The sequence below is a fragment of the Colobus angolensis genome, unplaced genomic scaffold (assembly GCF_000951035.1).
Source record: "Colobus angolensis palliatus isolate OR3802 unplaced genomic scaffold, Cang.pa_1.0 Scaffold253, whole genome shotgun sequence".
Classification (NCBI taxonomy): domain Eukaryota; kingdom Metazoa; phylum Chordata; class Mammalia; order Primates; family Cercopithecidae; genus Colobus; species Colobus angolensis.
The window spans coordinates 563167-577125 of NW_012115744.1; the positions used below are offsets into that span (position 1 = coordinate 563167).

Here is a 13959-nt window from a genome sequence, read left to right on the forward strand (position 1 = left end):
CGAGATTGTGCCATTGCACTCCAGCCTGGGCAACAAGAGCAAAACTCCATCTCAAAAAAAAAAAAGTAAATGGTGGTTGTGCCAGGAGCTAAAGGGAGGGGAGAATGGGGAGTCACTGTTTATTGGGTAAAGTTTCAATTTTGGAAAAAGGAAAGAGTTTTGGAGATGGATGGTGGTGATAGTTGAATAGTTTGAGTGTACTTAATATCACTGAACTGTACACTTGAAAATGGTTACAATGGTAATTTTCTATTATGTGTATTTCACCACAATAAAAAACTGGAAAAAAATGATAAAAATTTTAAAAGCAGTAAGAAACAAACGTCCCCAACAGAAAAATAAACAAAAGACGTCAACATAAAACCTCAGCAGGGTCTAGTGGCCCATCACGTCCTTCATTCTTGCTCTTGGGGCACTAAAGACCCTCTTCACCTCAGCCCCATGACATAGCCCCCAGGGCTTCTGCAGGTGGCAGGTTCATTCTGGGACTCCCCACCTGCTCTCCCTCCATAGGGTCACCCAAAGTATAGTCCTGAGCTGTCTGTTCTTGTCCTCCCTCACGTGGCTTCCAAGCCAGTACTGCCTAACACATCTACCCCAGCCACACCCCACTCAGCCCTGCTGTGGGCTTGGGCCTCGCTGCTTCTGCTGGGGCTCCTGCCAGTGTCCAGACTCTTGCCCCAATCTCCATCACAGTTCTCCAGAGGGGTCCTAGACATCAAGTCGCCTTGATGCCCTCCCTCTCCCCAGAGCTTGCTCATGCAGTCTGACCATGTGTCTCAGACTTTGTTGTCTGTGGCTGCTTCCTCTTGGCCACCAGTCCACGGCCACCACTGGTGCACATCCAGATGAGCCAGGTCTCCAGCCTTGGCTGACGCATTGTGCCTGTTCACCCACACACTTTCTGATCCAGGCTGGGCAATCAGCACTCTCCCCAACCATGCCCTTGGCCTCCAGCTCGTCCCACCCCCACAGTCGCTGCCACACCCAGGAAACACACCTGGGCTCGCCCCAGCCTCCCATTGGCCAGTCTGTTATCACTTTCCTCTGCAAATCCTATGCGAGCTTGGAGGTCCCCTCCAACCATGGGGCTTTCCTTCCCCTGAACCCTTGCCCTCCCTGGGCTTCAGGGCCAGAGGATTCGCAGGGCTGGACACTGGGCAGGCACTCAGCAAAGTGACAGTCATTCTTTGTGGCCTGCGGTCTCACATGGGCAGCCCTCCGGTGCCTGGGCCATTTCTCTTACTGTGGCCTGGGGCTGGCACCTGGCTGTTGTGCTGTTCATACACGAATGTGGCTTCACTCTGCAGGACTGCTGGAGATGCCTCCAAAGCAGTGAGTAGTTCTGCACCTCTGGTCAAGCCCCTGGCTAGAGACCCCCAACCCATCCCTGCTGGTTGCTACTGCCCCTCCCCAAATCCCAAGGGCCAAGGGTTGAGAAGAGCCTGAGCGCACCTTGGGCAGGGCCAGCTCCTGGTCCAGTCCAACACTGATGTGGCACATGTGGTAGAGGCTCACTCCAAACAGGGCGAGAAACAGCAGCAGCTGAGAAGAGACCTGCTGCATGAGACCACCCTGCCCAATAGCCGCCCCCCAATCTCCCCACAAATTTAAGTCAGTCAGGGTGTCATGGGCAACATTCTGGAGTTGAGCAGACTTGCATGCCAGCCCCAGGTATCAGCACCTGGGCCTAGGCAACCTCCCCACCTCCAACCCTGCTCTTCCTGAGGCGAGGTCCCCACCTAGTCCCCCTGCCCTCGTGTGCTTCCAGGCCCACTCACCACAACCCCTCGAGTGATCCAGTGCAGCAGGAAGGGGACATAGGCCTTTCGGAAGAGGCCAAGCAGGAACCCCTCTCCCTGGCCAGGCAGGGGCAGCTCCCGGGGCTTGACGCAGCAGCAGATATCCAATCGGGAGGCCTGGAGCGGGAGGCAGCCCCTCGAGGTAGTCCCAGAGCAGACCAGATCCCAGGGACCACCTTCCTGCCCCCAAGGAGTGTCACCTTCTGTGGGTGGCCTGTGCCAGTGCCGCTCATGGAGACATACCAGTGTGCTGTTTTCTTTGCCTTTTTTTTTTTAAATCTTGATAAAATATCTCTAAATTGTATGCCATTATTTGAACCAACAGATCAACTCCTGTCTGTCCCTCATTTATACAGCTGACCCTTGAGCAACATGAGTTTGAACTGCCTGGGCTCACTTATCCCTGGATTTTCTTCCACCTCTGCTGCCCCCGAAACAGCAAGACCAAGCCCTCCTCTTCCTCCTTTTCCTCAGCCTACTCAACCTGAAGACAATGAGGATAAAGACCTTCATGATGATCCACTTTCACTTCGTGAATAATAAATAGATTTTTCTCTTCCTTATGACTTTCTTACTAACATTTTCTTTTTTCTAGCTTCCTTTATTGTAAGAATACAGTTTATAATACATACAACATTCAAAAGATGTGTTATCGACTACTTATGTCATCATTAAGGCTTCCAGATAATAGTAGGCTAGTAGGAATTAAGTTTGGAGGGGTCAAATGTTACATGCAGACCAGGCATGGTAGCTCACGCCTGTAATCCCAGCATTTGGGAGGCCAAAGTGGGTGGACCACTTGAGGTCAGGAGTTCGAGACCAGCCTGACCAACATGGTGAAACCCCATCTCTACTAAAAATACAAAAATTAGCCAGGAGTGCTAGTGGGGGCCTGTAATCCCAGTACTTGGGAGGCTGAGGCAGGAGAATCGCTTGAACCCAGCAGGCAGAGGTTGCAGTGAGCTGAGATCACGCCATTACACTTTAGCCTAGGTGACAGAGCGAAACTCCATCTCGAAAAAAAAAAAAAGTTACATGCAGATTTTCAACTTCTCAGACAGTCGGTCCCCTAATCTCCACGTTGTTCAAGGGTCAACTGTATTTTATTTCTGAACCTCATGCACTTAAGGAGGTTTGATTATATTGCAAAATTTGTCAAAACAAATTTATTTTTCTATAGGAAATTGGAGAATACGTGGCCTAAATATTACCTTCCCGGCACAATGCCCCTGTCTCCCACCCCATTCTCTGGGCCATCTCTGTGGTGTTAAAGCCACCCCATCTCCCTGCCATGGTGGGAACCCAGGGGCAGGTCCCTCGGTACTGGCCCAGCTGCCCCTACCTCCTGCCTCTTGCTGTCCAGGGAGAGCAGGGCCACAAAGGCTGACATCTGCAGGAGGAAGTCAAGGACCACTGCAAGGCCAGAGGTCAGGGCAAAGGTCCGCACAGCTGGCATGGGGGTCAGGGCCCCTGTGAGAGAGCAGAAGGCTGTCAGGGCACCCTGGCTTCAAGGGCAGAGTGGGAGCCGACATTGACAGGGTACAGGGGGAAGGGGGTCTGCACTATACCCACTGCCCTCTGGGAACTCCTAGGCCCCAGCACTAACCCAGTAGGCCTAATGCCGAGTGGGGAGGGTCTGCCCCAGGCTCACCTAGGAAGAAGCAGATGGCCTCAGAGAGGCTGCACAACAGCATGCTGGGGGCCACCTTGCCCAGGGCTCGGCCAATGTGGACCTCTCGCGGCTCCCCAGGCCTCCGGGGCAGCCTCTGTGTGGGAACAGCAGGGATAAGAGCCAGGGCCCTCCAAGGGCACCATCCCTCAAAGGCCAGCAGGGAGCTGGCAAGTGCCCAGAGCTGCAGCCAGGCCTGAGGAGCTGCTCTGACCTTCCTGAATCATCAAAGACCCTCACACTCTCCACGGCCAATGTTCTTCTTCCAGGGTCTGGCTGGGAGAAATGCTTGGTGCATTCGAGATGTCTATAGCATCCCTGTTCCAAGCATTGTTGGAACCCTGTTCACCAACAGGGAGAGGTGAAACCGACTCTGATTTATCCTTACCATGGAATGCTATGTAGCAGCATAAAGACAGGAGGAGGCTGTAATGTACTAACATGGAGAGGTTTTACTAGACATTGCAAGGGGTTAACAGAAAGCTAATTCCGGATGGTAGAGGCAGGATGAAGTCATTTATGTCAACACACTCTAGTTTCTACAGATACTGTAAACATGAGTGTCTATGAACAGAAAGAGTCTGCAGGGAGACCCAGCAAATTCATGCCAGAGTCCCATCTGGCCAGGAGGTGAGGTTGGGAGAAGAGTGGGCAGTTGGGGGTATGGAGAGCTCCTCCCTTCTTACCTGGTACTCGAGAACAAAGATGAAGATGTTATCAGCCCCCACAGACAGCACCAGGAAAGGCACCACTTGCAGGATGATCAGGGAGGAGCGGATACCCAGGTAGGAGAAGAAGCCCATGGCAGCCATGACTGCTCCCAGGACCACGGCCACCCCGCCAAGGCCCAGCGTGGCCTTGGAGTCCACCTGCAATGCAAACAGGCTCAGCCCCCTGGCCACCTAGCACCTACCCAGTATGCCCACCAGCCTCAGCTAGGCGAGACACCACAGCAGGCAGGCACCCTCCGTGCCTGCAGGTCCCCGATATGCCCCTGGTGGTGAGGAGCTCACATCTCACATTAAAGCCCCTCTGCAGAGCCATCCTCCCAAGGGCAGGTCCATGAATCCCAAAGGCATAGGTGAGCCTACTCCATCTTTCTTGAGCACGCATTGCAAGAGATTGTAAGTATTAGCTTTGCATTTGGGCAAGTGAGGGTATGGCATGTAACAGAAAGAAAACTGCTCTTAGGTCAGGTGTGGTGGCTCACACCTGTAATCTCAACACTTTGGGAGGCTGACGAGGAAGAATTGCTTGAGCCCAGGAGTTTGAGACCAGCCTAGGCAACAAAGCAAGACTCCGTCTCTACAAAAAATTAAAAAAAAAAAAATGGCCAGGAGCGGTAGCTCATGCCTGTAATCCCAGCACGTTGGGTGGGCAGATCACCTGAGGCCAGGAGTTTGCGACCAGCCTGACCAACATGGAGAAACACTGTCTCTACTAAAAATATAAAAATAAGCGGGGTATGGTGGTGGGTGCTTGCAATCCGAGCTGCTGGGGGGGCTGAGGCAGGAGAATCACTTGAACCCGGGAGGCAGAGGTTGCAGCAAGCTAAGATCATGCCACTACACTCCAGCCTGGGCAATAGAGTAAGACTCTGTCTCAAAAGAAAGAAAGAGAAAAAAAGAGAGACAGAGAGAGAAAGAGAGAGAGAGAGAGAAAAGAAAGAGAAAGAGAGAGGGAAGGAGGGAAAAGAGAAAAGAAGAGAAAGAAAAGAAAAGAAAAAGAAAAGAAAACTGCTCTTGGCCTTTCACTTTCAGCACAGAACACCCTCGAGAGGTATTACCCTTTGGGGCAGCCACTTAGGTGTGTCCACTCTGCTGTTCTGAGATGCTCTGGTTAGGAAAGTTGTAGAAGGCCTGCTGAAGATGCCTGGGGTCCTGGGCTAGCCCACCTAGCTGTGTCCCTCCCGCTTCTCACCATCACTCGGCTCCAGCTGGAATAGCTGCCCAGGGCCAGGGAGATGTACAGGAAGATGACAATGTAGCTGGTGGCAAAGATGGGCAGGTCTTCGGCTGTGGTGCGATTGATCTCATCTTCCAGAGAGCGCTGTGGACACACACCCGACCAGCCCCCACTGACCGTGCCTGCTCCAGCCAGGCCAGCTCTCAATAGCTCAGTCACTGGGCACTAACTGTGTGTTGCGTCACAGGGCCTGATAGCCCCCCATAATCCCTGGTGAGGCTACAAGAACAGCCATGACAATCACCCTGTTCCGAGCAGGCAGCCACTGCCCAGGTTGGGGACACAGGAACTGACTCAAGACCACCTGGGTTGCACCCCCAGAGCCAGGGACCCTGCAGCCCCTACCTCAGCCATGAACGTGACCTGGAATTTGCCAGCCGTCCGACGCTGGAAGGCTCGCATTTCCTCCAAGAAGGCCTCCTCCCACAGCTTGGCCTGGGCCAGCCGGGGGTCCCCGGCAGGGTAATTGTTGAGGGAGAACGTCATGATCAGGGCCTCCGCCTCAGAATAGTCCTCCCCTGGGATAAGAAATGCTCAGTCCCTTCCTGCTGCACCCGTGCCTCCCTCCCCCTCCAGCTGCACCCCTATATTCCCTCCCCCTATCTAGCTTCACCCCTCCCATCACCCCTTGCTCCTTCTCCCCCACTCCTTCTTCATCTGATTCATGGCCTTACCTCCTACACCCCACTTCTCTCAGGCAAAGGTAAGACCTTTGGGCCCAGGCAAAAAACCAGAGTGCCTGAGTAACACTATGAGAAGATAAAGGAGATGGCAGAGAGAGGAGACAGGACAGGGTCGGCCTATAGCTTCCAGAAACCAGGTCACCCCCAGGCTGTGAGAACCCCTAGCACCACCCCCACCCTCCCGTCTATGGTTCCTGCCCCAATACTGCATCTTCCTTGGCCTCCTCTCAGGGCCCACTTAGCTTACCTTTGTACCCTCCAACAGCAAGGAAGGGGAAGACAGGGGCCCCGTAGTCAGCCATGCAGCTCAGGGCCAGGGCTGTGCCATCCTTGAAGGTGAGCGGGGCACTGGAGGGAGATGACCACAAAGGGAAAGGGCCTTTCCTGGCCCTGCCCAGTCCCTACGGCCCCTCCCTTCCCCTCCCACCCCAGACCCACAGCACTACGGAGGGTGAGCTGGTGGGGTGGGGGGCACTGGCTGCAGATAACTGCAGATAGCCCAGCCTAGTGGGTCCTAAATGGCTCCCATCAGCAAGATCTCCTGCAGGCCCCCACCCACAGAGTGAGTTGGAGCTGCCGAGTGCCACCTCTGCGCCAGGCAGGGGCTGCTCCGGGCCATGTCCCTCTGTGCCTCTCACGTCTCCACACACTAGCCTGACCTTCCTGGCTCTGACAGTATCTGATTCTGGATTGAGCAGCACACCTGAAGTCCCATGAGGGTGGAAGAGCTGGGATTTGAGCCGTGGGGTCTGGCATGGGCTGTCTCAAATGTTGCCCTCTCAGCCTCCTTCTCCTGCCTAGGGCCCCCCAAAACCCTCTAGGTATTGAGGTCAAATTTGGAATCCTGGAGCCCAGGAGCCAATGTTTTCAGCGTTTACTAGCCTGGTGCCCTCAGGCAAGTCTGTAGTTCCTTCAGCTTAGCCCTTTCTGCAAAGCCCATCATTGTGAAGATGCGGTGGGACACCAGAGCGAAGCTCTCTACACCCCTCTCTCAGCTCTCAGCAAGCAAGTGCTGGTTGCTGTGTGACCTTGAGCAGCTTACCACACCCCTGCGAGCCTCAGTTTTCATGTCTGTAAAGTGGGGATAATTGGACCACCCAAGAGTTGTTGTGAGCATCCAAAGTCAAAATAAAGGTAATGCTCTATAATGGACTATAAAGCTAGCATCAGACGTGAGTCTGAGGTCAGACCACGATGCCTCCCCAGAGCAAACAATAGCTCCTCTCGTTCCCGTTGTTTCCAAGAGACGGCCCTTGGGTTCCTGGCACAGACACTCTGAGAAGCAGCCCAAACTTGGGGCCCAGCCAAGGGATGCAGAGCCAGATAGCGGTGGACAGAAAGTGTCAGCACTCTCTTCCAATCCAGTGGTTCTCAAAGTGTGGCCTGGGGCCCTTAGGTGTCATGGAGATCCTTTCAAGGGTCTGTAAGGTCAGAACTGTTTTCATAATAACACTAAGATGCTATTTGCCCCTTTTAACTCCCATTTGCTCTGGAGTATGGAGTACTAAATGTTCATTTTGAGGACCTCTGCTCTACTCCAACCTCAAGGAGCCTCCACTGCCACCACCCCGCTACTGCCCTTGGCTCTCGGGCCCCTTGGCCCAGCAGCCTTGTTGGCAGCACACCAGAGTGGACAGAACCAGGACCGAACCCCAATCAATAGGAGTGTGTGTGGCTGTGGCCTGCCCCAGGATACCCGGCCCAGATGCCTGAGACCAGCCATGACCCCTGGCCTGAGGGCACTTTTTCCAGTGCATACCATGGTACCTCATGGTCTACCGACGGCCCTACAGCACCTAGCACAGAAACAAGAAGCAAAACAAGGCAAATATAAACATGTGCTGTGCCAATCAGACTCCTCTGTCAGACTTAAAACAAGAGTGTGGCAGGGAGCTCCCACATGTCAGGAGCTCTACAGAAAGACAGAGTGGACCCGGGGTTGAAGGGCCAGTGATGGCCACGCACAAACCTGCAGCCATGAGCAGGAACTCTGGCCAAAGGAAATGGCGGCTGGACAAGAGGCAGAGATAAGCATCTGGGCAGCCCCAGGCCAGAGTCATAGGAATAGCTACCTCTGGTCCTTCAGGTTCCCGGGAGGCCATGGCAGCCCAGCCCCAGCCTGCTCCTCGCTTGGGCCCCACCACGGACTCACTTGGCACAGTACAGAAAATGGTCCTTCCAGTCGACTTGGGAGGTCTGCCCCATCAGTGTCTGGTTGGCCGTGAGCAACAGGAGCGTGCGGTTGTTCTGGAAATACTGCAGGAGGCTGCTGATGCAGCAGTCGGAGAGACTGGTATTGTCCGGATTGAGGGGGGCGTAGCAGATGTGCTGCAGGGAGATGTTGCGCTGTGCTTCGGGCGACCACACCTGGAGGTGCCGCAGCCTCTCCTGCAGCTCCAGCAGCTCCAGCAGCAAGTCCAGGTCCAGGATCCCGCTGAAGTTCTTGGGCCCCAGCAGCAGGGAGTCATACCTGTAGCTGGACCGGTTAGGAGCCGTCAGGATCACCTGGTTGGTTCGGAAGAAGGGGCCAAAATGCTGGTCATGAAAAGCCTTCTCACTCCGGGCTTGGCTGTTGGGGGCCGACCACAGCTCCACAGGGTCCGTAGTGAGTTCTGTAAAGACCAGGCCCGCTGCCAAGACCACTACCGGGATGACAGACAGCACCAGGATGGTCAGAGGCCACGAAGCCACCCAGGTGCCCCAGCCCTGGAAGAACTGGCCAAGGAGGGTGTGGGTGGAGAAGCTGAGCTTGTCAGAGAGGCTGGTGCCCTTCTTGGGGTCCACCGTCTTGCTTTTGTCCCTGGTGGGGGCCACACGGAGTCCCACGAGCAGGATGGTGACCACAGTGAAGACAGAACAGAGGATGATGATGAGGACCAGCCCACCCGGCATCCGGCCCAGGCGGAAGGTGGAGTCCAGGGCCTGGGGGCGGGCAATGGCAGGACAGGATGCAGCACAGTCCTGGCAGGAGCAGGCCACTGTGTCGTCACCTTGGGACTCATTGCAACGTGCAACCCCCTCATTCAGAGGCTGAATCCCACTCCCCACAGCCTGGCCGGGCTCCAAGAGGTGGAAGGTGATATCCAGTGGGGCCAGACCATTGCTTGTGTCTCCCTGGAAGTTGAGCCAGCGCTGGGCATTGCAAAGGGCAGAGCCATACACGCCACACATGGTGCCCACAGCCAGCGTGGCAGCCGCAGGGACGCGCACACGGCTGCAGGAGTCATAGCTCTGCTCGGCAAAGCTGTGCTGGTAGAAGGCCTCATAGGCCACCACAGCTGGGAGTTGTCCAGCCCCTAGCTGAGCCACGCGGGTCACATTGATGAAGAGGCTCTGGTTGGGGCTGCATGTGTTGTGGCAGTACAGGTTCACGAAATTGTCAGAGCAGGCTGGGCAGCGGGTGAGGAGGGCCTTGGTGACCGACAGACTCGCTTCCAGTGATACCAGCTGCTTGACGGAGCAGCAGGCTTGGGTGTTAGGGCCGGTGTAGAGGCGGGGGCAGATCCTCTGTAATAGGATCAGGTGATCACCTGTGATGTTGCGGGCTGGCGTGTTGGACAGACAGGACACGTTGGAGAGTGTCATGAGGCCTCCAGACAGCTCTGGGTTCTTCCCACATTCGTCATAGAAGGCGCAGTAGCCAGGCTGGTGGATGGGTGTGTAAGGCTCGCTCTGGGCCTGCAGAGCACAGCAACATCACTCATGGGCCCTGACACAGCTGGGTGCCATCCAGGCAGCAGGCAGCCAGGGAGGGCGTGGCGGTAAGAAGGACATCGAGCAGGGGCAGGGAAGGGGAGTGTGGGGAGTGGGAAGCCTCCCGGAGGCATGTACCAGCCAGCCAGTGTTGGAGTGACAAGTGGGCAGGGCAGCCAGGCCTTTCTTCCTAGGTGTGGCCTGATAGACCTGCAGTTTAGGAAGGTCCTGCTGGAGAGGCCAGGTATGGGTAAGGAGGCAAAGCTGACTCCAAGGTGCCGGGCCTTGCCCACATCAAAGTCAGCCTGAGTCCCCACACTGCACACCACATCCAGAGGCCAGGGTCTCTCATGGAGAGTCTGCACAGGAGGCCCCCCCGGCTCCCACCACCACCACCACCACCACCACCACCTGCTTGAGGCCGAAAGCCATCACCCACCTCCCAGACACAAAGGGAGCGAGGAACTTAAGAGGCACCAGTCCTGGATCTTCTCCCAGCCTCCAGAGTGCTCAGCCCTCCCTAGGTAATGCTCACTAGGTAACCCCATCCCAGCACCTCCTTGCCTCAGACCTCCCTCAACTGCAGGCCTGGACCCCAGTAGGGCCAGTGACAGGAGGGACTTGGAGCACCCCAGTCCAGCGACCTCTTTCACCCCTGTGTGCATTCAACCCTGTGACCTGGAAACCCTCCACCTGCACCCCTCCTCTGTGGGGCCCGGCATCCCTCATGTGTCCGGAGACTGGCCCAGCCTGCAGGCCCTGAGGCTCCCTTGCTGTTACCCAGTAACACTCGCCTGGTACACGGCTGGCCCCAGGGTCCCTAACCGGAGGCTGTAGGGGAGGTGGAGCCAAGCCCTGGGACTCACCAAGCGCAGGAGCAGGGCCCACAGCAGCCAGCCCCTCAGGACAGCCTCCGCCATCCCGGGTCTGAGAAGGGGTCAGCGGGTAGCCGGGCCAGGCCTCAGGGATAGCCAAGGGCTGAACACACATTAAGGCAGCCTCCTCCCCTTCGATGACAACCCTGGCCTGACTGGGTTAGGGACCAATGAGGCTGAGCCCTGCTAGTTAATGATCCACCACTCCCACTGTTTGGCCCCAGTCCACAGGCCCCCGCTTTAGATGAGCCTCATCATGCAGGTGCTAGGGTCTCTACTCACTTCCCAAAACGACCGAAGCCAGAGGGCTGAGCCAGTTAGGGGAAGAGACCACGCTATCAGCCCCTAACTCGGCCTCTGCTGGAGTTGGTGCCAGGGCCTGGAGGCACAGGTGAAACCAGGCACTGGCTGGGCTCCGGCCTCAGGAACTCAGCATGGCCGAGGAACCTCCGCACCCTCCCTGGCTCAGCCTTAGACCCCCGATCTGCCCTACCCCTTCTTGAGACCAGGGCCAGCTATGGGCTCAGAGGCACCCTCTGCACTGTCATCCCTAGCAACTGTTGTTAATTAATATTAACAGCCTGATAACAGAGGGGCAGTCAGGGTGGAGTGACGCAGTGACAAAAGTCCCCTCCTCCAGGAAGCAAAGGGAAAGAACAGCTCACTCCCGGGCCTGACAGTTGACAGAGACCCCAGATATCGGAAGACTCTCCTTTGCTCATTTTGCTCTTCATCCCCACTTCCCCCTGACCTTCTTCCTCTTGTCCCTTGCCCAGGCCTGTCCCACCAGTCACCCCTAGCAAGGGACAGAGCATGGCCGGGAGCCTTGAGCAGCAGCCCTGCTCTACCTGGGCCCAGGGGTGTGGTACACACTTTCTGCTCCCTCCTGATAGGAATCTTCAAGGCCTACCTTGGGCTCTCACTATCACCAGGATGGGCCATGACCTTGGCCCCCATTACCAAAGCTGAGCTGCAGATAAGGGCAGCTTGTTGGGAACATCACCTGCGTGCCATCTACTGGAGACAGCTGCAGGGAGGGACCTGTCTCTAGTGTTCTGTGGACCCCAGCCTCACGCAGGGGAAGACAGAGGCTGAGAGGAAGCGGGCCAAGGCAGGGTCAGGCTGACCCCTAAGTCCTCAACACAGCCATAGTGGAGAGGAAAGACAGTCAGCAGCCAAGGGCCTGCCCCTGGGAGTGACAGCTCCATCCAGCACCTTCCCAGAACTGCTCCCAAGTCCCTGGCCGGCCGAGGCAGAGACCCCACCACCCATGACGCTGCCTCTCTAGGTCCTCTGTTCCTGGTGTTGTCATCTAGTTCCTCCAGAAACAGATCCTGAAACAAGGATCCCAGTGCAAAAAGTTTATTGGGGAGGTGATCGCAGATGACAGCAGTTGGTGAGTGGGGAATGAGCCAGGGGATGGAAGGAAGCTGACCAGAGTGCATCCAAGAGCTTTCTCCTGCCCCCAGGGACCTCCAGGAGCTGGTGGGGACATGTCCAAGAGGGTCGCCTCCAAGGAATAAGGACACAGACACCTTTCCACCACGTTCTTCTGTCACTGATAGAGGACACTCCTGGAAGCTTTAGCCCCAGCATGTAGCGGGCACACTCACTGTTAAAGGGCCTTAGGCAGGGCTGTGGGCACTTGCAGCAAGAAGTCACTGTTGGTATGCATGGGGCTGAGTGTCAGAACAAGCATATGAAAGGCCCACCCTGTCTTTCATATATTTGTTCCCATGGGGGCTGCCTAGGCTAAGCCCCTAGAGCCCAGTTGTGCCCAGCCTAGCACCACAGAGAGATAGAGTCCAGCTATGTGATCTCCTGGGGTTGTCTGTGAAACACAAGCAGTGTAACAGCAGCACAATCTGGCTCGGAATGACAGTGAAAATTTCACACCCGATCTCCCAACCCAACTGCCAGTGCCTCTGGACACACGTGCCGAGTTGTGACCATATGCTACGTACACATGCATCCTGCTTTTTCTCTTGACTTTTCACAGAAATCCTCCCTGTTGCCTTCAATCTCTGATCAGCATGTCTGTGACTAGGTTATGGTCCACAGAACTCATGGATCTCCTCTTCTGGTGCTGACTGTCGGGCTGGTTCCCAATAGATCATTTTTGATAAATACGTTTCTGGTTGACTTCTTTGTGCCTAACAATGTTTCCTATTATTTTTTAAATATATTTCCTTAAAACAAGTTCCCCTAGATGAGATTTGTGAGTCAGAGTACAATGTTTACCATTCCTTTTTTTTTTTTTTTTGAGACAGAGTCTTGCTTTGTTGCCAGGCTGGAGTACAGTGGCGCGATCTTGGCTCACTGCAACTTCTGCCTCCTGGGTTCAAACGATTCTCCTGCCTCAGCCTCCCAAGTAGCTGGGACTACAGGCATGTGCCATCATGCCCAGTTAATTTTTGTATTTTTAGTAGAGACAGGGTTTCATCATGTTGGCCAGGATAGTCTTGATTGATCTCTTGATCTTGTGATCCGCCCTCCTTGGACTCCCAAAGTGCTGGGATTATAGGCGTGAGCCAGCAGCCCCAGCCCAATGTTTACGACTCTTATGTGGACAGCTCATTTCTTTCCTCAGGCTAATCTAGGATTTATCGGGTAATTATCAGATCCTCAGTTATTGGAATTTGGTGAAGGGTTGATGCCCGTCTTGCGTAATGAAGACTCGGTGATTTCCCGGGGGCCGTGACTCTTATCGCTGACACGGGCAACTCACAAAGGCACCATCTCCCCGCAGTCTCACCGTCATCGTGTATTATGTTTGTCATTAGACCTTACTAATTTAATGACTGCCAGATAATACCTCATTTTCCACTTTTTCTTGGTATTAGTAAGATTGATATTATAAGCTTGATGTTAGAATCATAAGACACGCCTGAAATGTGGCTACTCTGAGCAGGTCCAGAGAGGGGCGCAGAGCTGTGCCAGGTCACTGAGGGAGCAGCTGGGGGTGAGGCAGCCATCAGCAGAGCAGCCCTCTGTGGTTGGCTCTGGGGTGACACCTGGCAGAGGTTTCCCCTGCTGAGTCATGTGGAGACAAGCCCTGGAGACATGAGGATCACTCACTGAAATAAGCCAGGCACAGAAAGACAAACTTCACGTGTTTTCACTCATTTGTGGGAGCTGAAAATTAAAACAAACACATGGCAATAGAAAGTAGGTACGACGGTTACCAGAGGCTGGGAAGAGTAGTGGGGAGGTAGGGAGAAGCGGAGATGGTTGACGGATACAAAAAAATAATTAGATAGAATAAATAAAAA

The 13959-nt window shown here is 55.0% G+C and overlaps 1 protein-coding gene across 3 annotated transcripts in view; it reads right to left on the reverse strand.

The window, feature by feature from the left end:
• Positions 1-10788, reverse strand: part of NPC1L1 (NPC1-like 1) — a 27398-nt gene extending 16610 nt beyond the window's left edge. The window contains exons 1-10 of one of the 3 annotated variants that reach the window (XM_011946769.1): positions 10679-10788; positions 8272-9797; positions 6367-6467; positions 5782-5954; positions 5392-5520; positions 4158-4340; positions 3454-3568; positions 3145-3272; positions 1782-1919; positions 1456-1545 (exon numbers count right to left, since the gene is read on the reverse strand). In XM_011946769.1, the coding sequence (XP_011802159.1) occupies positions 1456-1545; positions 1782-1919; positions 3145-3272; positions 3454-3568; positions 4158-4340; positions 5392-5520; positions 5782-5954; positions 6367-6467; positions 8272-9797; positions 10679-10732 (2637 nt within the window). In that variant the 5' untranslated portion in view covers positions 10733-10788. Of the gene's footprint in view, positions 1-1455; positions 1546-1781; positions 1920-2940; positions 3273-3453; positions 3569-4157; positions 4341-5391; positions 5521-5781; positions 5955-6366; positions 6468-8271; positions 9798-10678 lie in introns of those variants that run through there. The other 2 variants (XM_011946770.1, XM_011946771.1) reach the window with 2 other exon arrangements.
• Between the last annotated feature and the right edge of the window lie 3171 nt (positions 10789-13959).